The following is a 26,031-nucleotide window of genomic DNA, read 5'->3' as shown; positions in this document are numbered from 1 at the left end:
CCACCCGGTGGCTCCTGCGACCCTGCACCACCCACCCTGCCAGACTGGGCCCCAGGGCGCCTGTGGTCAGGGGCTGCCCGCTCTCGTCGCACCACCTCTCCAGCACCTGGGAAAGAGGAGCTGCCGCTGGCCTGGCAGCCTGTTCCGGCCCGCAGCCCAGGAGCAATGGCAGCCAGCACCCCATTGCAGCGAGAATCAGGTGCCCCTAGAGCCCCCAGAGAGTGCCCAGGGGCTGGAGAGGGGTGTCAGTCGTCCTTGTTCTCCAAGCACAGCCAGTTTTCTGCAGCAGGGGCCGGGTCCTTGGAGCCCTGCCCGTTTCCGTGGGGGCCCAGGAACGGAGGCGGGGCTGGTCAGGGAGGATGTGTCAGAGCCTCAGCCCCTCGGCTGCTGAGTCCCTTCCAGTCCTCCCCGGTGGCTTCCAGATCATGGCCACATGGCTCCGCAGCCCAATTCACGAGAGACCTGTATCGCCGTGTCAAGGGAATTTGAATGCCTTCTCACCCACTGCGGCCACTGGCACAACGGTCCTTGTCCAGAAGACTGAGCTTCACAACCTCACTGTCCCTCCAAGGGGTGCCACGCGCAACAGGGCACACCTGCAGCTCCAGCACGGCGCTTGCTCCAGGAGCCAGTGCTAATGGTTCGGCCGCATCCAATGGCACTCGGCTATCCTGACTTTTGGAGCTGGAAGGGCCTCTGCAGCACCCAATATTCACCTCTCTTCCCCTGGCACTGTGGAGGCACCCAAACGAGGAGAGGACTTGTGCCTTCCTAGGGCTTCCAGCTCACTGTCTCTGCTGGGCCCTTCCTGGCTGGGGGAGGGAGGCCTACTCCAGTCGCGCTCCTGGAACAGAGGCCTCCAGCAGAGCAGGGGCATCGGCTCCTTCACAAGCCAGTGGCAGGTGCGCTGCCAGTCCTGGGCCAGGCCTTGACTGCCCCTCCTCCACCCCCGGGACTCTCGCAGCCCTAGGGTGGCAGCCCTGAGGTGGCTCAGATGACTGTCCTGTGTCCACAGCGCACAGGACGCCACCATCACAAGACCCTGTTTCCAACTGTCCCTCGCCTCCCTCCTCCCTAGCCCGGCGCCCTTTCTGTCAGCACGAGAGCAAACCCGGAATGAACACAGGGAGCCGGCGGCAGTGGTAGAAAGGCAGCTTGCTTTATTCTCGCAATGCCGCGGAGCAGGTGGGCAGCCTGTTCACGCCCAGCTTGAGACTGGTGCAACCCCAGGGGGCTCGTGCTATCTGCCACGAAATGCCCAGGGCCCCAGGGTCTGCTGGTCCACACCAGCAAAAGTGGGGTGCAGGGCATCACCTCAGGCAGCCCAGCTAGCCTGGCTGGCCTCCCAGATACTCCCTCCGCTCCAAAGGAGGGGCTTCTGCTTCTGCTGTTACCCCTCGGGCCCGCCTTCCAGACCCTTCTTGGTCCCAGCACCCCCTTGGGCGCCCCAGAAGCCATCGCCCAGATGGCATCAGACAGAGACCCAGGCTGTCATTTCCTCCTGGGTGAACAATGCCCCCGCAGCCCCCACAGCTCAGCCCGTGGGTCACCAGGGAAGGAGGTGGCCCCCAGGTGAGCCTCGCAAGCCCCGCAGCGGCAACCCACCCCCACGCCGCTCTCCCTTCTTCCCCGCCCCTTCCCTCCCGGTCCCCCACCCTCCCACTTCCCCACCCCCACCCACCTCCTTCCCAGCCATCACTCGGGGACCCCACCGTCGTCAGGCTGCCCGAGAAGCTGCCAGCCCCCAAGCAGGTCCACACAACAGAAAAACAAGGATTGGCAAGCACAGAAAGGGGGGTAAATCATAAAACCCAGGGTGCCCTGGCCACAAGTAACGCAGGCTGGCAGGGAGAGACCGCAGCTGAAGGCAGCCAGTCTCCTGTGCTTGAGGCAGCCCGTCCTCCCTGCGCTCCTCTTTGGCTCCTCCAGCAACCCCTAGTCCCCGCGGGGAGCGCACACCAGAGGGGTGTGTGCGTGTGCATGTGTGAACGTGGGCTCACGTGGCACACGCGCACACACAACTCAAGGGTGTCCCCCGCGCCAGCCGCCGACACGGTCACTACTTCTCGTGGACTTCTCTGGCGCCAGAGTCCCGCGCACACACAGACACCCCAGATGTGAAGGGACAGGGAGGCCCAGGTGCCGGAAGGCCCCCGGCCGGGCGCCTCAGACGGTGGTGACGGAGAGCAGCGGGTTGTAGACCCGTTTGCCGTCGGCAGAGCGCGTGCCGTGGGCCAGCATCTCCTGGATGGTGATCCAGTTGTCCAGGATCTTCTTGTTCCGCTTCTTCATGGTCTTGCGGTGGCTCAGGGCGATGATGTTGAGCTCGGCCTTGCCGTCGGCGCTCTGCTGCTCGCGCAGGCACTCCAGCCGGCTCTGCATCATGAACTCACGCCGCTTCCGCTGCTCGCGGGCGCGGATCAGGTGCTGCTTGCGCTCCTCCTTGCTCCAGTAGCGCCCCATCTTCATCTCGCTCACCGCGTCGTCATCGGTGGTCATGCCGCTGCGCTCCTCCCGGATCTTCAGGGCCCGAGCTTTCAGGAGGCGATCACGCACCGGCCGCTTGGCCACGTAGCGGGTCCCGTCACTGCGCACCTTCACCTTCCACTCCATGCGGGGTGCCTCAGGGGCCGCAGCCACGGCGCCACCCACTCGGGGAGCACCGGCCAAACTCAAGGGGCTGTGGCCCAGCTCCTCCAGGCTGCGCGGCGGGGCCAGCTGCACACAGCTGTGGTACTGCTCGCTCTCCTGGCCCTGGCCTCGGTGGCGACGTGAGAGGTAAGGGCTGCCTTCGGGGCCCACGCGCTCCAGGGTCATCCCCGTCTTGGGACCACGGCGAACCCGCTCCTCTGAGTGCTGTCTCCGCCCCACCTCAGGATCCCGCGAGAGGGATCGGAACTTGGCGGGGCTACCTGGTGGAAGAGCTGTCTTGGGGTGGGTGGCGACAGGAGGGCCACAGGGGGCCCGGTTCAAGTTGGAGTTGCCAGTGGCGGCCCGCCTTAAGGGGCTCTCGGGCAGGGGTTCCGCCAGCAGCGGGGTGCTGCGGCAGCTCTCCCCAGTATTGTAGGCGCTGGTGCTGTCTTTGTCCGACTTCTCAGGCAGCTCGGAGATGTCGGACAGCTCGTGCTTCTTCGGCTCGCTGGCCCCCAGGTCATACAGGCTCTCCTCCTCCAGCAGCCAGGCCTTCATGCAGCGCTCCCGCAGCTGCTGCATCTTCTGCGCCCGCAGGATGTTGCGGCACTTGAACTCCAGGTGCCGCAGCTCCTCCTCCAGCATGGCCATCTCGTGGCCCAGGCTCTCGTTGCGGTTCACGTCCAGGGCGCTGTTGCCGCCAGAGGCCCGCGGGAAAAGGAGGCCCAGCGGGTTGCCGTTCTCCAGGTGGCACTTGATCTCCAGCAGCTCCCGGTAGCGCTCGTACTCCTCATCGGTGAGCCCGGGCACGTCGCCACCCCCCAGCCCCGCCCCCTCGGCCAGCAGAGAGTCCATGCTGAAATGGAAGTCGCGGCTCTGCAGGGCGTCCCCTTGCAGGCCAAACTTGCGCAGGGTCCCAGGCGTGTTGGTCGTGCTCGGGGGCTCATCCCCGAGCAGGTCATGCTCTGAGCTCTCCTCGTTACGCGTGCTCTCGTCGGTGCGGCCCACCCCACTGTCCAGCTCCTGGCTGTTGCTGAGGCCCGGGCCTGCACTGGGGGCCCCTTGCTCCTCTTCGTTTCCAGGCTAGGGCGCAAAGATGGGCCCCACTCAGTCTGGGGCCTGAGGGCAACCCAGGGGATCCGGGCCAAAAGCACTTGGAGATCTGGGCCATATCCCACACGCCCCACCTCCTCCCACCTGCCCCTCCTCCTGCCTCACCTGCTGGGCAGGCGGGGATTTCAGCTTCCGTGCACGCAGGTCCCCCTCGTTGTCAGGGCCGAAGTCGTCTAGGAAGTCATCCCGGTCACTGTCCTTCCACCGCTTCGCCAGCTGCAGACAGAACCGTGCCATCCCCACCACCTTAGCTGCCTGTCCCGACACTTCTGGGCCACCTCGAGTCCCCAGTCCGGTGGTCCCATGGTCTCGCTGGTGGTGAACAATAGAAGGCGCTCTCCCAGCCCGCCTGGCTGTCAGAGGCCAGAGGGTCAGGGGCCGAGGGACACCGCCTGCCCGTTCGTTCGGTGGGGGCGGCTGCTCGTCGGAATGTCTACGCCCTTGTCCCAGACCCACCAGTTCCAAGACAAAGAGCCCAAAGTCAGGGGGCCGGGCACACCCACCTGGCTCTCCGGCCGCGCCACCAGAAGGGAGATGTTGGTGTTCTCCTCCTGGCTCAGGATGGCCACCGCCTCTTCCCGGTTCTGCACGTCCACGCCATTAATCTGTGGCCGGCGGAGAGACAATCACTAAGGATGCCAGGGTGGGCCCTGGATCACCTGAAGGGGACGCTCAGGAGGGGCGGAAATCGGTGGACGGTGCCGGGAGGACAACCTGGCCTGGCAGGAGCACTTGTGTGCCGCAGGGCAGCACGGGGAGAGGCCACGCGGGGGGTGGAGGAAGAGGCTGTGTGGTGCCTAACCGGCGGCCCCACCTGGCCTCTGGCTCAGCAGGCAGGCGCCGGCTCACCTGGATGATGCGGTCCCCCTCGCGGATCCGGCCATCTTTGGCTGCAATGCTGTTGGGGTTCACCTGCAAGACACAGGCCGCGTGGGGCTCCGCACCCTCTGCAGAGGGCCCCTTATAGTAGGATGCCTCAGGGGCATCTAAAGCAAACCAGTGCCCAGTAGCCCCCAAACTCCAGCAGGCAGGGACATAAGAGTGGGCCCCGGGCGAGCCCACCTCTTCCCAGCAAGAGCGGCCCACTCGCCGACCCAAAGCTCCCCGCCCCCACTCCTGGCTCAGGCACAGGCTGCCACTTGCTCTTTGGCATGGAATCCTATTCTTTGTCATGGCAGAGGCCAGGAAACCGAGGAAGCTGGGTACTATCGCACACCCGGTCATACAGACATCAGCCCGGGCTGACGGGCAGTGGCGCGTCACAGGAAGTACACTTGATTGGGGGCTGCGGAGGTGTGTGCAGGGCGGGGACGGGAGTGACCCTGCTGGGGACCAGGAGGGCTGGCTGCGGGATGTGGGCGAGAACGAAGCCCGGCCTGCTGCCCCACCTGGCACAGGTGCTCCTGGAAAGATTACACTCTGGACCACGCTGAAGCTGTGGCTGCCCTAACCTTGCCCACAGGCAGCCTGCCTGTGACCTAAGTGGGGTGTGTCCCTGGCAGTTGAGTCCTTATACACAGCCTCAGAGCCCTGGGCAGTGGGGAGACAACATGGGGTGATGACCGCGGGGGCCTCTGCACCTGCCAGACCCTACCCCCAGCACCTGCCACCACACCACCCTGTGCCCTTCACCAGCACTGTCCAAATGGGCACCAGCAAAGCCAGGCTTTGATGCCTGAACACACAGGAAGGTAACAAGGAGCTCCACTGCTTCTAGAAGACTCCACCCAGTACTTTGCCCTCATACCTCTCCAACGTAGATGCCCAGGTCCTCCTCGTCGTCTGTGCGGTAGCACACCATGAGGCCCAGCTTGTCCCGGTGGCTGGTCTTGTACAACTCCACTTCCTGCCACAAGGGGTCCGGGGAGCAGAGGTAGAAAGCCCCAGAAACCAATGAACTAGTAAGCTCTGCAGGGGCAGCAGCCGCGGCCCAGCCCCCATGCCTGCCCCCACACATCACCTGAACTGTTTCCAGCCCCGACTGGAAGGCGTTCTCACTGTCCCAAACGGCTACCAGGAAATGCCCAGACACACACGGGGCACACAGGACACACGGGGCACACGGACAGACATGCATGGCACGCAGACTCACCAATACAGACTGACCGCGGGACCTCACCCGTGCCCGCTCGGCCCCGACTCAGCCTGACTTGGCCATGAGCCTGGGCAAGGGCCTCGCACCGGGAAGGGCCACAAGGCCTGGCCACCTGGGGCCGCAGACAGCTGTCCAGGGTGGGCGAGCGGTGGGCCCGGCCCGGCCCGGCCTGGCTGCCCGGCTCACCTCATACTCCAGCTCGTCCATACGGTCTGCCTCCTGTGGGCTGCCCTCCATGAACTCCGCCGGGTCATAATACTCATGGCTGATGGGGGGGCTGCCCAGGAGAAGGGGGGGTCAGGCGGACCATCTCCTCCTCTCATACCCCAGTCGCAGTCCCAGGCGCGCAGCATGGAGTCCTGCTCTGGGTGCACCCTCGGGGCGGGTGGCCTGGCTGCCCCTTCCAGAAGGCCAACTGCTGAGCTACATGCACCCATGCAGAGATCAGGAATGCTTCTTGAATGAGTGTCCGGGGGCTGCACTGAGGACCTTGGTACACCTAGCTCGCCCACCCCTGCTGCATCCCCTCTTCGGAGCCAACTCCTGGACCACGACAGCTGGCAGGCGCCCCTCCCGCCCAGCGCTGGCCCACTCATGCAACACCCCAGGAGTAAGCCAGGCCCCAGAACTGCGGGCAGGAGGACCCACTCTACCTCCAGGGGCCCTCCTTGCCCGAGGCTAGCTGGGCGGCTGGCAGAGGGCATCCCGGGCTTAGGCTAGCAGAATGAGTCAGCGCTCACAGCCGTGAGCCGCCGGGCTGGATGGGAGGCCCTTCTCCGAGTAGGCCAGGGAAAGAAGTGGAAAGATGGAGGAGTTCAGAGCAGGAAGAGGAATGGGACAGACAAGGGCGCAAGAAGGTTCAGAGGCTGATGCTGGAGAGGCAGAAGACGATGGGGCGGCAGAGGAGAGAGGATGGAGGAGGAGGAGGAGGAGGAGCTGAGGCCCTCAGCCTTCCAGAAGTGAGGAGGGGAGGTCCTCCCGCAGGCCTGGGGTAGAGACCCTGGGGAGCCTGTACACCAGCCTCCCCTGGGCCCCATCACCAGCTGGTGCCCAGCCTGAGGCTAGAGGCCCAGGGGTTGTAAGCCCTTGGGTGCCAGTCGGCTCTGGAGGCCAAGGAGCCTCCTTCTTGTCCAGATGGGGGTCTCCCTGCCATGCCCTGAGGGGCGACAATGTGGCCTGGGGCATGGCGGCCCCAGGTGGCAGGCCCTCTCTGGAGGCAGGGCCCAGGGCCCTCCTGAGGGCGACTCACAGCTCAGACAGGACGTCCGGCTCCAGATGACCATGGGCGGGGTGGGCGGGCGCAGCTTGCCCAGCGCCATGATATGCTCGAGGAGATGTCGGTCTGAGTGCCGCTGTCCACCAGCTGCAGCTCATGGCAGGAGCTGTTCCCCCGGAGGCGGGGGCTGCGTCTCAGCACCTGGATCACCAGGGGCTCCTTGGAGGAGCGCAGGGCCTCCAGGGTTTGCTCCTGAGACAGCTTGGAGAGCTCCTTCCCGTTCACCTGCAGCAGAGACACGCTCCTGTGAGGCCCATGGCCGTGCCCGCCTGCTCCACCGGGAACCTGCTGTCCACCCGGCTGGCCCTTGGCGCCCTCACTCCCGACAATCACACACCTCAGCGCCTTCCCCACGCTATGCTGGCAGGGAGCGCCCCTGACTGCGGGGAGTCACCCATGCTGCTCCGAACTCAGGCAGCACAGAAACCAGAGCTCCCAGCCTCACAGGGCACACAGGGTTCTACTGGCCGTGAGTAGACGCCGAGCGGGCATGTGGCAGCAGCAAGGCACCGGACGCCCTGCGCTCCTCCTGGCAGCCCTCAGCCAGAAAACGGGCTCAGGCGGCAGGGTGGGGAAGGGTGAAGAAGATCTGAGCACAGGACGTCCACCCTCAAGGCAGCGAGGGCCTTACTGAAGAGAAAGGCCACGCATACATATCGCCATTGTGAGGTGACCAGAGCACCAGGAAGTGGCCTTATCAAACCCCACCACTTCTTGGTCTCCCCTGGCTCCGGACACCCCCACCCCAGCAAGCCACTTCACAGATTAGGAAACTAAGGCTCAGCAAGAAGGGAATAAGCAAACGTCATGCACACTGCCAGGCCACACTGGGGCAGGGGGAGGGGGGTGGCCAGACAGGGCAGCCTGGGGGAGGAGAGGGCTCCATGTGGAGGGTGTTGGCCTCAAAGATGCCAGGCAGAAGGAGGAGAGCTGATTTCGGGTCCAGCTGGGTGGAGCAAGGAGTCCCAGGGGTGACTGGGGTCAAAGGCCAGCCCAGCAAGTCACCAATCCGCACTGGGCCCTGGGCCAGTCACCTCGATGCAGGCAAAGTTGCCCCCAGCACTGCAGCCTGACGCCGTCCTGGGCAGAGAGGCAAGAGGGCTGAGGAAGAAGAGAGACGCACAAGGGCTGAGGGCCAGCGTGCTGCCAGTGAGAGGGAAGCCGGAAGCAGTTCCGGGAGAGGGGACGGCTGGGTCTCCCCATTCCCTTGGAAGCTTGTGGAAAGGCCAGGGGTACACTCAGGAACCAACACCCCAAATGGCTACATTCAGCGCCTAAGTGCCAAAACTGACTAGGGAGAACGCTCGGGGACAGAGGGTGCAGGACAGGGTCAAGAGGGCTCCCTGAGGGGTGTACCTGGCCTGTATCAGGGCAAGAGTTAGGAGCAGGAAGAGGCGAGGCCAGATGCAGACAGTGCCAAGGTGGCCAGCCTGGAGAGCACAGAGGCCCTAGAGGGTGGGGCCAAAGGGCCCAACTTGGGCAAAGTCACGCCGCCACTATTGGCCTGAGGTTTTTACAGTGACGCCCCCCCCCCCCAGTTCCCACGGGTTCATTGTGGAACATTCAAAATACACAGACAAGTGTGAGGAAGCAAGACTCACCCGCAGGGCCTCCCCGGTGGCGTAGCGGTTGAGCGCTGGGTTGCAAAGCTGCCCGCAGCCTCTGCGGCGCCGGTTCGATCCCCGGCTGCTCCCCGGCCACTGGAGGAGGGTCCCGCATGGCGCGCAGACCTCTCCTGCCACCCGCTGCTCCCCTCAGCAGTGTCCTTCGGCCCTTCTGCCTGCTCTGCTCCCCGCTCTGGCTCTGGTGAATTCTCTCACCCTCCCGCGCTTCTGACTGTACCCAGTGCATGTATAAATAAATAAATAAATAAATAAATAAATCTTTTTTTTTTAAAAAAAAAAAAAAGGACTCACCCGCAACCCCAGGGGCATGTGGGGGTGCCGTGGGCGCGTCCACTTGTTTCCTTCCTGGTCTTTTCTCCCTGCCGACTGATGCCTCCTGGCCCCAGGCCGGAGCACCCCTGCAGGCCATCCTCATGCGGCCATGGTAGGTCCCTGCTGTCAACTACTGCAGTGGTTTTCAACTGTTTTATGATAAGAAGGTAGCAAGACCCATTTTTTGTGTGTTCTGTGTTTCCACGCCTTTCTTTGCGCGCTCTACGGTTAGAGAACACTTCCACAGCTGCCACCACTGGCGCAAAGAACGGGCAGGACACCGGTCGTTGGCCAAGAAGTTGCAAGAAGATCCCCAACTACGTAAAGTTACCAGATCAGCACAGGGTGGGGCACAGCGCCCACCGAGGCCCAGGTGCTGCTGGCCAGAGCGCACACGCCCGGGGAATGGCTGCAGGCAGATGGAAGAAGGTGCGGGAAGGGAGGGCCAGTCTGGGAAAGACTGGAAACGAAGGGAGAACAGCCCCGGCCGGGAAGCCCTTAGCAGGTCTGCGGCCTTGGGTGTTACCAGGAAATTTAGCAGCAGCATTAAACACAGTGCTACCAACATTTCCATGGTACGAGCTCACAAAGAAATGAATTATGTCAAAAACAAAGGCGAGAAACACTCAGAACTCACGGCTTCCAGCTCACATGACTGCGGGAGCCCTTCGCCGCGAGGCTTTCCTCCCGGAGGTCGGCCACCTGCACAGGTGCATTCACACCTCGGGCATCTGCAAACCTCCAAAGCTGGGCGTCCCTTCCCCAGAACATTTACCAGCTCCCTAACACGCTTAACTCACAGGCTTAACCTCTCCTCAGCATCTCCAAGGGGGAGGCAGCTCCCCCCAAACTCCCAGAGCAGGGTGATGGGGCGGTAGGACACTCAGGTGACCCTGAGACCTGAACGGCTTCTCCTGGGAACAGTCGTCCAGCAGCCGTGCTGCTATGGAAACCAGGCCATGGTGGGCATGGAGTAGGGGAGCAGGCTGGGATGTCAAGAGGGGAATGGGCGCACCCACATCCTCAGCACCTCAGATGGGGCCATCAGAGTGAATCCTGTGACAGCAGTGCAGAGGCAGATGTTGGGGTGCCAGGTGAGCACCCCAGACCCCTTCAGTCTCCTCTCCATCAGCCTTGTGCCCCTAAGAGCCAGTGAGGGGGGTGAGTAGAGACACACTGAGATGAGAAGGAAATGAGCCGCTTCCAGGGGAGCAGGGACTACAAGCAGATGGGAAATAAGGGGCCAAGCCAGAGCAGCTCCTAGTCAGGGTCCCACATTCCGCAGAAGGGGCGCTTGCTTCCTGACTTGCCCCGCCCCCACCGTATGGCATAAGAGAAACACACGGGCTGTCCCACAGTCAGCCCCGGAACGTCCCTGATCCTCACGTTGCCTATCAAGGCCTCCCTCCATCCAGCTCCCAACCTGTCTGAACCCCAAGTGTCCCTCAAGCCACCTGCAAAGATCTACATATGCGGGGACGCCCCAGGAGGTCACCCCCTCCACCCCACAGCCCCACATGTGGTGGAGACAGGGCCGCCTTTTGATGTTGAGATACAGAACTCAAGATTAAAAAAAAAATGGGCGAGCAGGGATGGGGAGATACAGCCCTAGCCCTAGCTGTGTGGAAATAACGGCACGAGAGACCGGCCGAGAACAGCGGGAAAGGCAAGGCCACACGGATGGTCTGCACGCGCGTGGAGCTGAGCGAGGATGACGGTGACCACATGAAGAATCCCATGAGCCACCACAGAAACACAAGGCCAGAAGGGGAAGGCGGGCCTCACTGGGAAAGCGGCGTTGCCCTCCAGGACCCTGGGCACGAAGCATCAAGTTTGCCCCGCAGCTCAGGGGTGGGCAACTCAGGGGTGGGCTCGCAAGTGCAGGCCTTGGCGGGCCCAGGGCTGGGAATGCCTTTAACACCATTTTTAAAAAAGGCTCAGGTCTGGGCTTCCCTGGGGGCTCAGGGGGTTAAGACGCAGCACTATGAAGCAATTCGCAGCCTCTGCAGCCTCTGCAGCCTGAGTTCGATCCCCAGCCAGGGAGCTACCCACATGGCGCGCAGACCTCTCCTGCCTCGCCCGATACCCCCTCAGCAGTGTACTTCAGTCTGCCTGTTCTGTTCCCCGCTCTGTCTCTGGTGGATCCTCTCACTCCCCGCACCTCTGCCCTGTATCCCAGCTCTTATATGCAGAAATAAATAATTTTTTAAAAAAGGCTCAGGTCCACAGCCCAAGGCTCTATGCACAGGGGCTGCCAGGGAGGGGGTGCCTGGGGGTGGGAGGCGTGGGGGCACGCAGCTAGGCAGCTCTTGCTGTTGTCACCCATCAACAGATGGGCAAGCCCTAGGGACTGGCTTGATGTTGGCGGGGACAAAGGTTTGGGCCTGGGTGGCTAGACACCTAAACCAGGGTGATGTCACCAAGTGGTAGCTCTGGTTTATGATGCCAACGAGGTCAGACTGCTTTGACAGCTTTCCACAGTAAAAGTCCCGAGTGCCTCACATGCCCTCTGAAATAGGCAGCAAGCCCATCCCCATCTCACAGGTAAGGAAACTGGGGCACATAGTGGTGTTGAGTGGGCAAACCCAGGGCCCTGGTCAGAGCTCAGTCTTCACTGGAGATTGCACACAGCCCGTAGACACAGTAAGGGCTGGGGCTGCGAGGCTTGGGGGGGGGGTTACCAATGGCGGTGGGCAGAGGGTACTTGAGAGTAGGGTAGGTGGGAGCCTGGTAGGGATTTGGCTGGGATGCGGGGGGCGGGGGGGCATGGGGGGGATGTGCAGGGAGGTAGGGACAGTCCCATCACCTTCACTGACTCCTCCACTCCCTCCAGAGGGTCTTCTCCCCTGCCTCCCACCGCCAGCGTTAGGCTAGGCGAGTCCAGCTGTCTTTCTCCTCCAGGCCTCCCTTGGGGGGAAAGAACTACCCACTTGCCTGTCCCTCCTGCTCTGCGCTTTCCTACCCCTCACAACTCCTCCCTTCTTTCTGGGAGGATCTGCTCATCATTTCCTGCCCTCAGCCTCCTGTCACCTACACCCACTCAAGATCAGGGACCCGGCGCCATCCATGCCTCAGAGTTTTGCTCACTTCCAGGGCCCTGCCCAAGCCATGGCTAAGGGCGCATAGGAGCCACAGCTAGCATCCAGGGAAGACGTTGCCCCAGACAGCACAGGGCCTCCTGCGCCCTGCAGGTCCAGCACAGGTCAAAGGCTCAGGAGGGACCAGGCCAGGCCCAGGAACACAGATGAGGAGGCCGAGGGTGGTTCTCTGTATATCCCTCAGTTTGGCTTCCCTGTCTGTCCCCCAAAAGGCCAGGGGCACCTGAGGGGCCGGGCTGCTGCTTTATCCAGAAGGAATCCACACATAGGACTGTGACCCAGGGAGCCCCACCAGCAGTCCCCGGGGCCCTTCCAGTTCCAGAAGCACCAGACTGGCTGGCCGAGCCAACTGTCTGAAAACTCACTATTAAAAATAGTTTCCTTCAAGTGCAAACCCACCTCCTTTGGAACAATCTCAAAGAAATCCGCTTCCAGCATGGGAAAAGTGACTTGCTGACAGAGGCCATTGTCAGAAACCTGTCCCTATTACATGAGGTTTCCTTCATCAAGTGCCAACCTCCCTCCTTTGGAATAATCCAGAAGTCCACCTTATCTGAAGTCCAATTAAATGTGCCACTTCCCCCTTGAAGGTTCCCGACAGTTCTCATCTTCTCCAGGGCCCAGGGTGAGCTGTGGTGGTGGCCTGGCACCCTTGGCCTTGGTTGCACCTACCCACTAGCAGTCTGTGAGCGGGATATCACCCTGGAAGTGCCGCTTTGAGCTTGGGGAGGGCCTAGTTCCCATTTACACACCCACAGCACACCCACCACCCAGCGTCTCTGACCTGAAAGCACCTATGACCCCAGACTCCCCGGGTCCCAAGCGCAGCCACTGAAGCTGACGCATGGCTGACCCACCTCATGGCACACGCATCTGAGCTGCCCTGGGCGTGGGACAGCGCAGTCCCCAGAGGAGTCTGCAATAACGACAAACAACCCTGACCATGTTCGCTGTGCTCTGTGATCTGGTAAACTTGCTGGAAGAATGACTCTAAAATAATAATAGAGGGCCTCCCCGGTGGCGCAGCGGGTTGAGCGCAGCGCTGTGAAGCAGTCCACAGCCTCTGCAGCACAGGTTCGATCCCCGGCCAGCCAAGGAGATTCCAACATGGTGCGGCAGACCTCTCCTGTCTCCTCGCTGCTCCCCTCAGCAGTGCTTTCAGTCCGTCTGCCTGTTCTGCTCCCCACTCTGTCCCTGGGGAATCTTCTCACCGCCCCCACACACACCTCTGGCCTGTCCCCCAGCTCTTGTGTGCATGAATAAATAAATCTTTAAAAAATAATGATAGAGGTCATGTGAATCTCAAGGATGTTCCAAGAGGCATGATTTTGGGGGTGTGGCAATACAATCGCCACCTCCATGCAGTGTGGGCATGTCCACCCCCCACCTGCCCTCGCACTGTGGCCGGAGCCCGGCCTCACGGTCTCACGGTCTCCTCTCCCTCCGTCTGACTGTCTCGCCCCAATGGAGCCACACATGCCATGCTGGCTGCGTGGAGCATCCTTCCTTGGTATGTTTTGCAGGTTCAGCCAAATCGTAGTAAGGAAGCACCCAGGCTTCCGTCCCCCTACGACTGAGTACAGCTCCCTGGACCCTACACTCGCACTGCCTGGGAAGACCCGATGGGTTTCTCCTCAGTCTGTGGACACTCAGCCTCTCTGCCTCTGGCCATGCTGAGCAGCGCTGTCTGAACACGAGCGTACACAGGTCCGAGTCCCTGTTTTCACTTCTCTGGGAGCACACCTAGGAGTGAAATGGCAGCATTGCGCATTGACCTCACCGAGAACAGCACGAACCCCCAGGCCAGAACCTTTCCCACCATCTGCAGCACGGAGCAGAGCAGCCGCTGCCACCACTGGGTATCTTTCACACACATCTGTTTCTAAAAACAAAAACCCCACGTGAATGATCATGATTGCCACAGAAAACGCATGTTTGTGGGAAAAGGCTGCAGAAGCAGAAATTAGGACGTTGGAAGGAAATGGAAATCTGAGACATGTTTCCTGTTTCTTGAACTTTCTGTAACGTGGCTGTTTGTTCTTGAAAATGCTTACAAACTTAAAAAAGAAAAACATTGCTGGAAATGTCTCAGGATAAAATATTAAGACAAAAGAAGTGCTAAATCGGTGTAACCCCAATATGGTGTGAACAAGTGGGGGGCAAAAACGTGGGGCTAGCGCAGAGGGATGCACATCAAACGCTTTGCCACACCTCCTTTCCTGGAAGGAAAGGCGGGAAAATGTCAAATGTTAGCAGCTCTCCTGCAAAATAGTATTTTTTTTTTTTTTTTTCACAAGAGCTGGGGTACAGGCCAGAGATGCAGGGGGATGAGAGGATTCACCAGAGACAGAGTGGGGCGCAGAACAGGCAGATCTACTGAAATACACTGCTAAGGGGAGCGGCGGGCGAGTCAGGAGAGGTCTGCTTTGCCATGTGGGTGGCTCCCTGGCTGGGGATCAAACTCGCGCTGCAGAGGCTGCAAACAGCTTCATAGTGCAGTGCTTAACCCCTTGCGCCACCAGGGAGGCCCCAAAATAGTATTTATAGGTGATTTTTTCATTCCTCTTTTGTTCTTTATGGCACCTTCTCTGATGAGCATCACTTCCATAAGCAGAAGGGACACGTACACCCATGCAGCCTGGGAGAAAATCCCAAGTCTCTCCGTGCTCCTGGCCTGAGACTCGGGTGTACCCGGCTGCTAATGACCAGGGCTCCTGGCAGCCCCGGGTGGGCTCAGCCCTGGTGTGGACTCATGTGGAGCACAGGCAGTGAGGTCACCTTAGAATCCCCAGCCAGAGCAAGTCTGAGGGGCCAGCACCTGCTTCTCCCCCCCACTGCCTTCAAATCCTAAGGAAGGGGAGGCTCCCAGGAGCCTGGAGTCCCAGGCAGCGAAGGACATCCCAGGGGCCCTCGGGCTGCAGGCTCTAGGTGGGAGAAAGGGCTGCTCTCCAGGAAAGTGGGGAGATGCACCCCAGTCCCTCCCCCAGGGAAGGTGGCCAAGAGGGCCCAGGCCCACCACCCCAGGGAGCCCTGAGAAGCGGCTTCCGGAAGGCTAGAGAAGGGTGTGACCAGAGGCTGGTCAGGTGTCCTCAGTGGGCCTCAGGTGCAGGGAGGACTAGACGAGCAGACACCCAGCCCATCTCCCTAGGCGCCCAGCCCACCCCCATTGGCCCCCTCTAGGATTCATTTGCAGACAGTATTCTGTGGGTAGCCAGCATATGGATCCCAGGCCGCAGCCCAGCGTCTGAACGCAAGGGCACAAGAGGCCCCATAGTGTGGGGACACTGACAGCCCCCAGCATGATCTAGGGAAAAGCAGTCCCTAGGTCTTCCTTCAGAAGAACACTGTGCTGACCTCATGCCCCAGTGCCCACCCCAAGCCCTGCACACAAGCCAGGTTCCTGGGGCGCAGCAAGTTCATGGATGGCTGAACTCACTCAGGAGTGGGAGGGGGGCTGCGGGGGGCAAACAATCAAGGCAGGCCCGTGGGGTGAGCAAGAAGGTGAGGGGTCCTGGCATCCGGAGATGTGCCCAGGGGTGGGGATTGTCTCCACAGAGCTTCTCCAGCAGAGGAGGGACAGCAGAGGAGGTTCCCCTGTCCTGAGGGAGTCCTGAGTTGAAAAGAGCTGAGAAGAAGGGAGCAGATCACTTTGTGCTGCGGGGTGGGCACCGCTGCCCCTCCCCCAGTGGCCCTGGATGGAAGGCAGAAGCATGAGGGGGCAAAGCCACAGCACACAGCCCAGCGGATGCCATCAGCATGTGGGCTAGGGGTACAGGTGACCCCTTTCATCCCTGGTCAGCTTGCCCACATCCCCGAACCCGGTGGGCCCTGAGCCCTCAGAGCTGAGAGCACCCAGAATAGGGCAGCAGTCGCAGGCAAGACCTGCGTGCACCCAGGCTTGGGGAGGTGAGCGCCGACCCAGCCATCTGGGCTGCACTCAGAGAATCCCCAGTGGGAAACGCAGGGCAGGGGTTTCAGCGAGCCTTAGGGACCGTCTTGACTGAGACCTGAGTGATGTCGGGAGGCAGCCAGGCTCGCGCTGCAAGGGACAGCCCTGGGAGGCCCTGCTCTTGATTTTAAACGATGAGATGACAGGCTTCCCTGGTGACCTGGGGGTTAAGTGTCAGCGCTATCACCACTGCAGCCTGAATTCCTTCCCCCCCAAGGCCGAGCAGACCTCTCCTGTCTCCCTGCTGCCCCCCTCAGCAGTGGATCTCAGTGGATCCGCCTGCTCTGCTCCCCACTCTGTCTCTGGGGAATCCTCTGACCCCCACACCTGTGGCCTGCACCCCATCATGTATACAAAAATAAATAAATCTTAAAAAATAAAATAAAACAAGGGGCCTCCCTGGGGGTGCAAGGGTTAAGACGCAACCTATGAAGCTGTCCGCAGCCACTGCAGCATGAGTTCGATTCCTGGCCAGCCAGGGAGCAACCCACATGGCGCAGCAGACTGCTCCCCTCAGCAGTGTCCTTCCTCAGTCTGCCTGCTCTGCTCCCCGCTCTGGCTCTGGTGAATCCTCTCACCCTCCCCGCACCTCTGGCCTGTACCTCAGTTCTTGTATGCATAAATAAATCTTAAAAAAAAAAAGGCAGAGATTAGTGGGGATTAAGAAAGGAGGCTTGAGGAGCACCCTGGCCCTCAGGTAGGGGAGTGAGGGAGCAGAGCCCTCGTGTCAGCCAGTGGCGGGGAGCAGCAGGACGGGCATCATGTCTGGCTTTATTTTTTATTAAAACGTAGGGGGTCACCCAGCTACCTGGGCTGGGGTGAGGCTGAGCCTACAGAGACGCAGCTGTTTCGGGAGCTTCTGCAGGACTGGGGTAGGGGTGCTGCCGCTTAGTTTCACCAGGCGACACAGCTGGGTGTGTCTGGCAGCTGACGGGGCGTTCGGAAGAGGAAAGACTTCACGACGCGAACGTCAGCGAGGGAAGGACAGGCACCGGGACTTTGAGGAGATCTGAGGACGCGGCAGGGGAGTGAGAGGGCCGCCAGTGAGGCGACGGGGTGCACGAGAGGAACGTGGACACAAGGGGGCAGGCGAGAGCAGCGCAGGAAGCTCGGGGGCACTGGGGGGCAGCCCCACCCCGGCCGCGAAGCCGCCAGTCCTGGGCGGCGGGGGCGGGGCTCCTGGGCAGCGGGGGCGGGGCCAGGAGCGGAGGGCGGAGCCCAAGCGCGCAGCCCCGCCCCGAGCGAGCCCTAGACAAAGAGCGCAGCGGAGGCTGCGCGACGACTCCCCGGCGGCCGCGCGACGACTCCCCGGCGGCCAGGCATCAGGCGCCGCTCTCCACACGTGCCGGCGGGCCTCTGTGCAGGCTCGGGCCCAGCCACAGCCACTACCCCGCCGGGGAGCTGCAGGCCCCGCTCCAGAGGTCCTGGAGCCGCTTAAAGGAGGGCGGGGGGGGGGGCACCGCGACCAGGCCTTCCCACAGATCTCCTCCCCACATCGGGGGCGCCTAGGGGCGCCTGGGCCGGTGACTCCCTGGGAGGCCTGGGGGAGGTCCCTTTCACTCAAGGGAAGGCAAGGGATTCAGTCCATAATTTGTAGGGGCACCTCACCCCAGTCTGTGCATTCGGAAACTGAGGCCAGAGGAGACCAGAAATCGAAGTGACCCTCTACTTGGTCTCCCACAGGCTGACTCAGCTCTGTTCTCAGGGGTGTCAGGGGGCAGAGGAGTGCTCCTCGGACCTCCAAACCAAGGGCACATGGCCTGAGAAGCCCAGGGAAGCCAGAGCCAAGGTGGGCACAACACCCTTGCCCCCGGCCTTTCCACCTGGCCTCTCCTGTCTCACTCCCACACTTGCAACCACGTGCACCACCCTTACACGTGGCAGATTGGGCCATGGGACACCCAGTCACATCCCATGTCTCCACTTTTGCCAGTAATGCGCTGGTAGCTTTTCCTTTTTCCGCATCCATGATCCAGTCCAGGCCCACGCGCATTCCATCAGGCTCTTAGGTCTCTGGCCTCCTTGGGTCCAGAACAACCCATCTCTTGTCATACACGCACGACACAAACCACTTGGAAGAGTGCAGGGCAGCCGCCTGGGACATTTGCTGTTAGATCTTCTTAAACACTTTGTCCAGCTGCTGCGTCCTTTTCTCCCCTCCACCCCACCAGCAGGCTCAGCCACCAAGGACGGGTGGGAAAGATGCACTTTCCCCTCCCCACATACAAAGGCACAAAGGCACTTCCCGTGCAGCTACAGAGTGGCAGTCCCAGGGACACCACAGCAGGCCCTCACACGGGAGCCCAGGGAAAGGCTGGCCCCGTGAGGTCTGAACGAAGCAAGCATGCACCCCCACAACTGTGTGCCCACTCTTCCTGCCCAGGGATGGGGGCCAGAGAAGGCAGCTTGGAAGCCTTCGTCTCAAAGGCCTTTTGAGTAGCTGGCAAGCGCTGCAGCGAGGGGCGGGACTGGAGGGCTAGGGGCTGCACATGGCAGGGAAGAACAGACTCAGTCCCAGGTGGCCCCCTGGGCCAGTGACTCCTGGAAATGGATTTGACAGGTCTGAGGTGAAGCCTTACCTCTTATTTATAACACCCACTTCCCAGGTGATTGACCCCAAGGTCCTCACTCCTCAGAGTGTGGTTCATGGACCAGCAACATGGACCAAACCTGGGAATTCTAGTGAGAAACACTGAACCCCAGGCTGGAAGCCAGGACCTGCTGGGCGCATCCTGCATTTAACAAGGGCCCCAGGGACGCGGGGCATCCCCTCAAGGAACCATAAGACTTGCACCCACAAATCTGAGCAGGCTTCTGACACTTGGGCAGGTGCTTCAAAGGGTCCCCAAACTCCCTCCCTCCCCAAAGCTGTTAAGTGAGTGGAAGGTTCCCACTCACAGTGACGGGGGTCTGCTGAAATCTGGTAGTCTGTCCCAGCCCCTGCCTTTCCAGGGGCAGTAGGCCTCTCAGGCACTCTGAAGTCCCAGCCAGAGCACAGCTAGGAGGAGCCACCAGGAGGAGGACCGCAGGTGCGCTCATAGCTCCCAGGCAACTGAAACCACACCTCCTGCCACTCACCTCCAGGCTGACCAGGCTGGGCGGGCTGCATCCAGCAGCAGTAGCCAAGGCCGCATTCCTGACGTGCTCAGGGCAAGCATGGGAACCGGCAGAGGCACAAGGGGGAGACACCTGGTCACAGCCCATAGTCAGCGCTTGCTGGGGAAGCCCTGCCACAGGCACCATGGCAGAAGACCTCACAGGGAGAGGGGACAGGCACAGCCTGCTGCGCCCCCTTGCCTACCTGTTCCAGGCCAGTCTCCCAAGGGTGGGGGAGGGGTCTGTGGCACGCCCAGCTGGTCCCTAGCACACAGGAGGGTGACGTGGGGGCTCAAGCAGCGGTGCTGCAGAACACCGCCTGGGAGACTACCAGAGGGGCTGAAGAGGCATCCTCTGGCCTCTCCTGGGGGATAGGAGAGAAGACAGGCGGTCCTCCCTCGCTTGTCCTCAAAGCTCAAAGCCTGAAGAAGTGCAGAGGGGGCCTCCCCAGTGGCGCAGCGGTTGAGCACTGGGTTGGGAAGCTGGCCGCGACCTCTGCGGCGCCAGTTCGATCCCCGGCTGCTCCCCGGCCACCGGAGGAGGGTCCCGCATGGCGCGCAGACCTCTCCTGCCGCCCGCTGCTCCCCTCAGCAGTGTCCTTCGGTCCTTCTGCCTGTTCTGCCTCCCGCTCTGGCTCTGGTGGATTCTCTCACCCTCCCGCGCTTCTGACTGTACCCAGTGCTTGTATAAACAAAACAAACAAACAAACAGATAAATAAAACATGCCTCTATTTAAAAAAAAAAAAGGAAGTGCAGAGGGCAGCGGCCACTGTAGGTGGTAAACACAGCAGGTGGAGGCCACTCTGTTCATGAGGAATTGATTTGCCATGGGAGTCCTACGTGTGAGAGCATGTCAGAGAGGGGCTATCAAGACCGGGGGGGCTGCTTTGACACAAAAAGTTCAACAGCATGGGCATGATTTGATCTGCACAAGCAAGGGGTTACCGAGAAGAATGCTGGAGCACTGTGGCCAGGCTGGGGGAGGGGACAGCGACCTCTACCTCCGTGCTGCACGATGCCACTTCCTACCTCTCACCCTTTGTTTGTAACCGGGCTTCTTCCTCTCTCCAAATCAACTCGCATCACACCCACCTACTCAGGGCCATCACACCCACCTACTCAGGGCCATTTACAGATTTTCCAAGCATGTACCCCCACTGCCTCATCTCACCCCCACGCTTGGTTCACTGTCCTCGGAGGACATGACTGGGATGACAGAAACAGAGCAGGAGTTCCAATGTGCCACATCCAAAGTTCCCACGATGGACGGTGAGTACAAGAAAGGGCCCAAACCACATGGTTACCATCTCGATGGCCAGAGAAAGCATTTGAGAAATCTAACAACCCTTCATGGTAACAATAGGAGTAGAAGGGAACTTCCTCAACCTGATAAAGAGCATCTATGAGAAAATGGCGGCTAACTTTATATTCACTGGTGAAAAACTAGAAATTTTCCCTCTTAGTTCAAGAGCAAGGAAAGGATGCCTGCTCTCCCCACTCGATTGTACTGTAGGTGCTAGCCAGCACAATTAAGTAAGAAAAAGAAACAAAAGGCGTCCCAGACTGGAAAGGAAGTAAAACTATTTCTGTTTGTTCATGACATGATCCTGTGTATGTAGAAAATCCTGAAGAATCCACTAAAAACCTAGTGGCACTAGTAAGTGAGCTTAGTAAGGTTGCAGGATCCAGGGTCAATATACAATAATCAACTGTATTTGTATACAGTGACAGTAAGATGAAAAGGAAATTGAGAAAACAATTCCATTTACAATAGCATCACACACAAAAAAAATAGGAGTAAATTCAACAAAACCATGAAACATTGTTGAAAGAAACTGAAGACGCAAATAGAAAGACACCTCATGTTCATGGCTGGTAGTTCCCCCTAAATTGAGCTATAAACTCAATGAAACCATGACAAAATTCCAGCTGGCTTCTTTTCAGAAAATGATAAGCAGATCCTAAAATTCATATGGAAACTCAAAAGTCCCATACCAGCCAAAAGTATCTCTTTTTTCTTTAAAGATTTTATTTATTTTTGCATAGAAGAAGTGGGGTGTAGGCCAGAGGTGCAGGGGGTGGTGAGAATACTCACCAGAGTGGGGAGCAGAACAGGCAGATCTACTGAAATATACTGCTGAGGGGAGCAGCAGGGAGTCAGCCTGCTGTGCCATGTGGGTCAGCTCCCTGGCCAGGGACTTCAAGGTGGGCCATGGCAGTAGTAGCACTGAGACTTAACCCCTAGGCCTCCAGGGAGGCCCACCTCAAAAAAAAATCCAACATAGAATTACCATATGATCCAACAATGCCAAAAAGAATTGAAAGCAGGGACACCGACCATTCACAGCAGGATTATTCACAATGGCCAGAGGTGGAAGCCACCCAAGCATCCATCAACAGGCTGGATGGAGAAATTCCATGTGCTTCAGTCATTTGATGGACTATTACTCAGCAATAAAAAAAAATGTAGTACTGATGTATGCTACTATATGCATGAACGTCGAACATGTTATGCTTAATGAAAGTGGCCAGATACAAAAGTCACATATATTGTGTGGTTCCATTTGTAAGAAATATCTGGAACAGACAAGTCCATAAAGACAGAAAGATTAGTGGCTCCCAGGGCGGGGAGGTGTTGGGGAAGATGGAGAGGGAACTGGCCAGGGATTCATGGGGCTCCTTTTTAAGGTGATGAAATGTTCTAGAACTAGATAGCGATGTATAACTCTGAACAGACTAGAAGAGTTGTACAGTCAACAAAGGTAGGTGAGTTACATCTCAAGAAAGATGGAGTTTTTGGTTTTTTTTTAAGCACTGTGAGTCATTCAGAGCAAAGGATCTATAACTCAAAGCTATGATAGACATGTGGGGGGTTCCACCTGAGGGGCAGAAACCTCTGGGACCTGGAAAGAGGCAGTGACAATAAGACTGGCACAGCAGTCACATGTCAAGTGGCAGGGGTACGCGAGCCTCTCTCCGTGCGGCAGTGTCTCCATGCGGTCCCTTACCCTGGTCAAACACAGAGGCCAAGGGGAGGAATGGGTGCCACGCAGGATGAGACAAGAGCAGCACCGCAGAAGCTGAAGGACACATGGGTTTAAGGAGTTCAGGGTCAGGCAGGAGCCCGTTAGCTGACCCATCTTCCCAGCCACAGTCTGGGCTGGGAGAAGTTCGATCTCCCTGCTGGCCTCAGACTCCAGGCCTCAGAAAGCTGGCCATCTGGAGAGGTAAGGGCTTTCTCTGCGTTCACTGTGTTTTTATTCAATCATCCCGTCTTCCTTTGATCTTCAAGGATGGTTCTTGTATTATAAACTGTATCCGGTCTGTGATTTGGCCCCAGCTTCTCTCTGCAGGAGCTTTCAAAGGGAGCAGCAGCCCCTGGGACTGGGTGGCGGGCAAAGGCGCAACCCAGAGCAGGCCACATCTGAGGGCAGAGACCATCCCCCCACTTGCCATGGGTTTGGGTTCTCTCTAGAGGAGCAAAGCCTGGCCCAGAACATTCCTGTCAGGTTCCCCTCAAGCCTTCTTCCCACCTGGAACCTCAAAGCAGTGCCCCCCTCCCCCACTGCCATGTGGAGGCGGAAGGGAAGGGTCCTCAAGTGTCACCTCCCAAGAGCAGCTCTGGTATCAAGTCTGTGGCCCAGGGCAGGTTGTCACTCCTCACGTACCATGCCAGTGGGCCTGACAGGAAGCACTAGACACAACGCCTCTCCAGGGAAGGCAAGAGCTTGCCATCTGAAGCAATGGTTCCAGAAAAGTAAGGATGTGATTTGAGGCCCAGCAGCCTGGTGCCTACTGCTGGGGTTCCACAGAACCGCCTCTAGATCATTCCGCAGCTGGATCTCCAGGCTGGGGACAGTGATGGTCAACAGAGACCTCCAGAGGCTGAAGGAAAGTGCGGGAAGGAGTGGAGACAGCGGAAGATCCGTGGGTGACAGGCCCCCTAATCGCTGAGGAGGGAGGTCAGGCCCGGCAGAGATGCCCTCTGCCCCTCCCTCTGGGCCTCCTGGTTGCCAGAGGATCTTGGTTCCCAGCACCAGTGCTGGGGTCCCGCGGCCCTGCAAGCACTCACTCCCGCCCCCACCGCCTGCAGGGGATTCCCTGCGGGTCAAAGACCCTTCTCGCAGGCCCACACCAGGCCGGCCGGCACTTGCTCCCCAGTCCTGACCACTACACCCGGGAGCTGAAGCGGCATACTTGCTGCCTAGGGTCTGCGCCCGGGTCTCAACTCCCTCTGACCTTGACCTCCCTGCTTAGCCTTGGGGAAGTGTCCGGCCACGCCGCCCGGAACATCGCGCTGGGCAGCTGGCAGAGTGCACACAGAAAGTACACGCACGCGGGACCGGGAGCCTCCACGCGCACACACAGACGGGGTACAGGCACGCACTCACGAAGTCACACCACGCACAGGCAAGGAAGACCCCTTCGGGGTCGTGGGGCTGGGCTGGGGTCGCAGCGCGCTGCCGGGCGTCTCCCCGTCCTCCCCGGGCGCGCAGTCCCGTCCACGCCCCCCGCGGTCAGGGCCGGAAGCCCGGCTGCGCGAGGACTGGCCGGGCACACCGGGCCTCCCAGTTGACCCCGGCGGAGGCCACTCATCCGAGGCATGGGAGGCCAACGTCTGGGCACCGCGGGAACGGAGCGCGGGTGCCGAGGCGGGCACCCCAGCCCCGGCTGAGCATCGGCGTGGCCTCGGGTGGCCGGCGCGCTCCTGCACCCTCGGCTCTCGGGGACCTGGATTTGGCGGTCCCCGCACCGCGGGCGCCCGGCTCCCTCCGCCGCGTTGGGTCCAGCGGGGCCGGCGTGCGCGGGGAGCGGAGCCCGTTGCTAAGTAACGTCGGTCGGGCGCCGGCGCCCTCAGCACCGCGCCTCGCGGCTAGCACGCCCGGGGTGCGAACGCGCCGGACCCGGAGCGAGCCGAACTTCCCGACCCCGAGCGATTTGAACCCGGGGCTCGGGTCCATCTACTCCGGGAGCCCACTGGAGGTGTCCCGCACCCCCCACGCCCACGTAGGTCCCCTCATTTGTGACGGGCTCCCACGGAGCAGCAACACCCAGAAATTGAGGGCGGCGATGGCTTCCTACCTCTTGTCTTCGAGCCCTCCAGCCCTCCCACGCTGCCAGTCCCGGCCCCGCCACCCACCCCCACCCGGGCCACCCCAAGGGGCGCCCGCGCCCCCCGCACAGCGGCCCCGCCGCCCTACCTGAAGCATCACTTTGTACTGCTCCTCCGGTTTCTGGACCACGCACATATTACATCCCATGGTGCTAGCGGGCGAGGCCGGGCGGGCGGGAGCGGGAAAACAGCTTTCACGGGCCCGGGCGCGGGACCTGGGGTCCCGGGCTGGGCCGGGGGCCATACCCTAGCGCGGGGGGCGGGGAAAGGGGGCACGCCCCCGAGGGAGGGGCCGCTCCACGCCCCTCGGGTTCAGTGGGAGCCAGCGGAGGCCAGGCGCGGGCATGCTCCCTCGCGCCCGGCCAGGGAAAAAGGGCAGCGGGGGATGGGCGGGCGCGCCGGGCGTTGCTTGGCGACGGCCCCCCAAGAGGCTCGGGGGCGCGCCGGGCCGCCGGGGGCAGTCAGGGCCCTTGAGGGGCGCGCCTCCCCGCCCGCGGAGCCCGCCGCTGCCGCTGCCGTCTCCGGCTCCCGCCCATGGCCGCCGGCCCCGGGAGCCCGGCGCTCGCGCTCCGCGGCCCGGCCCGCCGACTGGGGAGCGGCGGCGCGGCGGCGGCCCCCGCCCGCGGCCAGGCCCGCGCCCGCGCTCCCGCCCCGCCCGCCGCGCTCCCGGCGCTCCCGGCACCCGTCTCCGGCCCGCCGCCGGCCGCGCCGTCTCCCGCTCCCGCCCGGGCCGAGGGGCGCGCGCGTGCGCTCGCGGCGGGGAGGGGGAGGGGCGCGGGGACGGGCGCACGCGCGCGGGGGAGGGGCGCGGGCTGGAGGGAGCGGGAGCCGGCGCGGGAGGCCGGGAACGGGGCGTCGGCGGGAGGGGGCCCTGGCTCGCCGCGATCCCGGGCGTCGGGTCGGGGCGCCCGACGCGGCACGGCCGGGCCGCCCATGGCGGCCGGCTCGGGAGGGCCCCGGTGGGGGGCGCGCCTCCGGGATCCCCAGAGGGCTCGGGCGTCGGGACGGGCCCGCGTTGTCCGCGCGGCTACCGGTTCCTCCCCGCGGCCCGATCGCCTCTCCCCCTCCCTCCGGCTTCCCTGGGTGACACTTCCCTCCTGCTGCTCGGCGGGAACCTCGCTGTCGCTGACAGGGACACCTTTGTCAAAGAGAAGAGAGAAGCGGGAGCTGGGGCGGGCGCGTCGTGAGGCGGCGGGCGGAGCGCCCCGGGCGCCCCGGGGCCGGCGCACGCCCTGGAAGGGCCGAGCCGCCCGCCCGGGGCGCTGCCTACCTGCGTCTCCGCACCCCAGCCCGACCTCCAGCGCGCCGCTTCTCGCCCTCGTCTCCCGCCACCCGGCCTACTTGGGCAGACCTGGGGCGACAAGGCCTTTGCCTGGAAAGCGGCATCGCATTGACGGCTGGGGCCCCCCGGGACGCTGGGGAGAGCGACGGAGCCGCAGGCCCTCGCTGCCACGGTCACTTGCTTAGCTTGCTGCCCGCTAATTTCCAGGCTTCGGCCAGAGCCCGAGTCATCGACCACACCGGCCGTTTAATTAGGGTGGCGGTGGCTGGGAAGTCTCCCCCTAGGCCCTTCCTGCCCTCCCAGGCCGACCCCAGCTCTAGGAAGGGGGGGGGGGCACACGACACACCTGCTTTAGGAAAGGAACCCTTCCCCCGGGGCAGAGCAGGCAGCTCTGGACCACTTTGGCGCTAGTCTGGGCGGCTCCAGAGTGACGCGGTCTCA

At 61.5% G+C, this 26,031-nt stretch overlaps 1 protein-coding gene across 1 annotated transcript; it reads right to left on the bottom strand.

The window, feature by feature from the left end:
* Positions 1 to 1,687: 1,687 nt before the first annotated feature.
* Positions 1,688 to 24,651, bottom strand: PDZD4 (PDZ domain containing 4). The gene is given in 10 exon segments (XM_037511775.2): positions 1,688 to 3,714; positions 3,850 to 3,960; positions 4,248 to 4,349; positions 4,594 to 4,656; positions 5,492 to 5,590; positions 6,026 to 6,116; positions 7,089 to 7,116; positions 7,119 to 7,169; positions 7,172 to 7,340; positions 24,397 to 24,651. Coding segments are annotated over 10 exon segments (2,418 nt in total). The 5' UTR covers positions 24,553 to 24,651; the 3' UTR covers positions 1,688 to 2,166.
* Positions 24,652 to 26,031: the final 1,380 nt, after the last annotated feature.

The sequence above is a fragment of the Talpa occidentalis genome, unplaced genomic scaffold, assembly GCF_014898055.3.
Source record: "Talpa occidentalis isolate TD23 unplaced genomic scaffold, MPIMG_talOcc4v2.1 talOcc4.15, whole genome shotgun sequence".
Taxonomy (NCBI): Eukaryota; Metazoa; Chordata; class Mammalia; order Eulipotyphla; family Talpidae; genus Talpa; species Talpa occidentalis.
The sequence above is the reverse complement of the archived record's forward strand: the minus strand, read 5'-3'. Positions and strand labels throughout refer to the sequence as shown.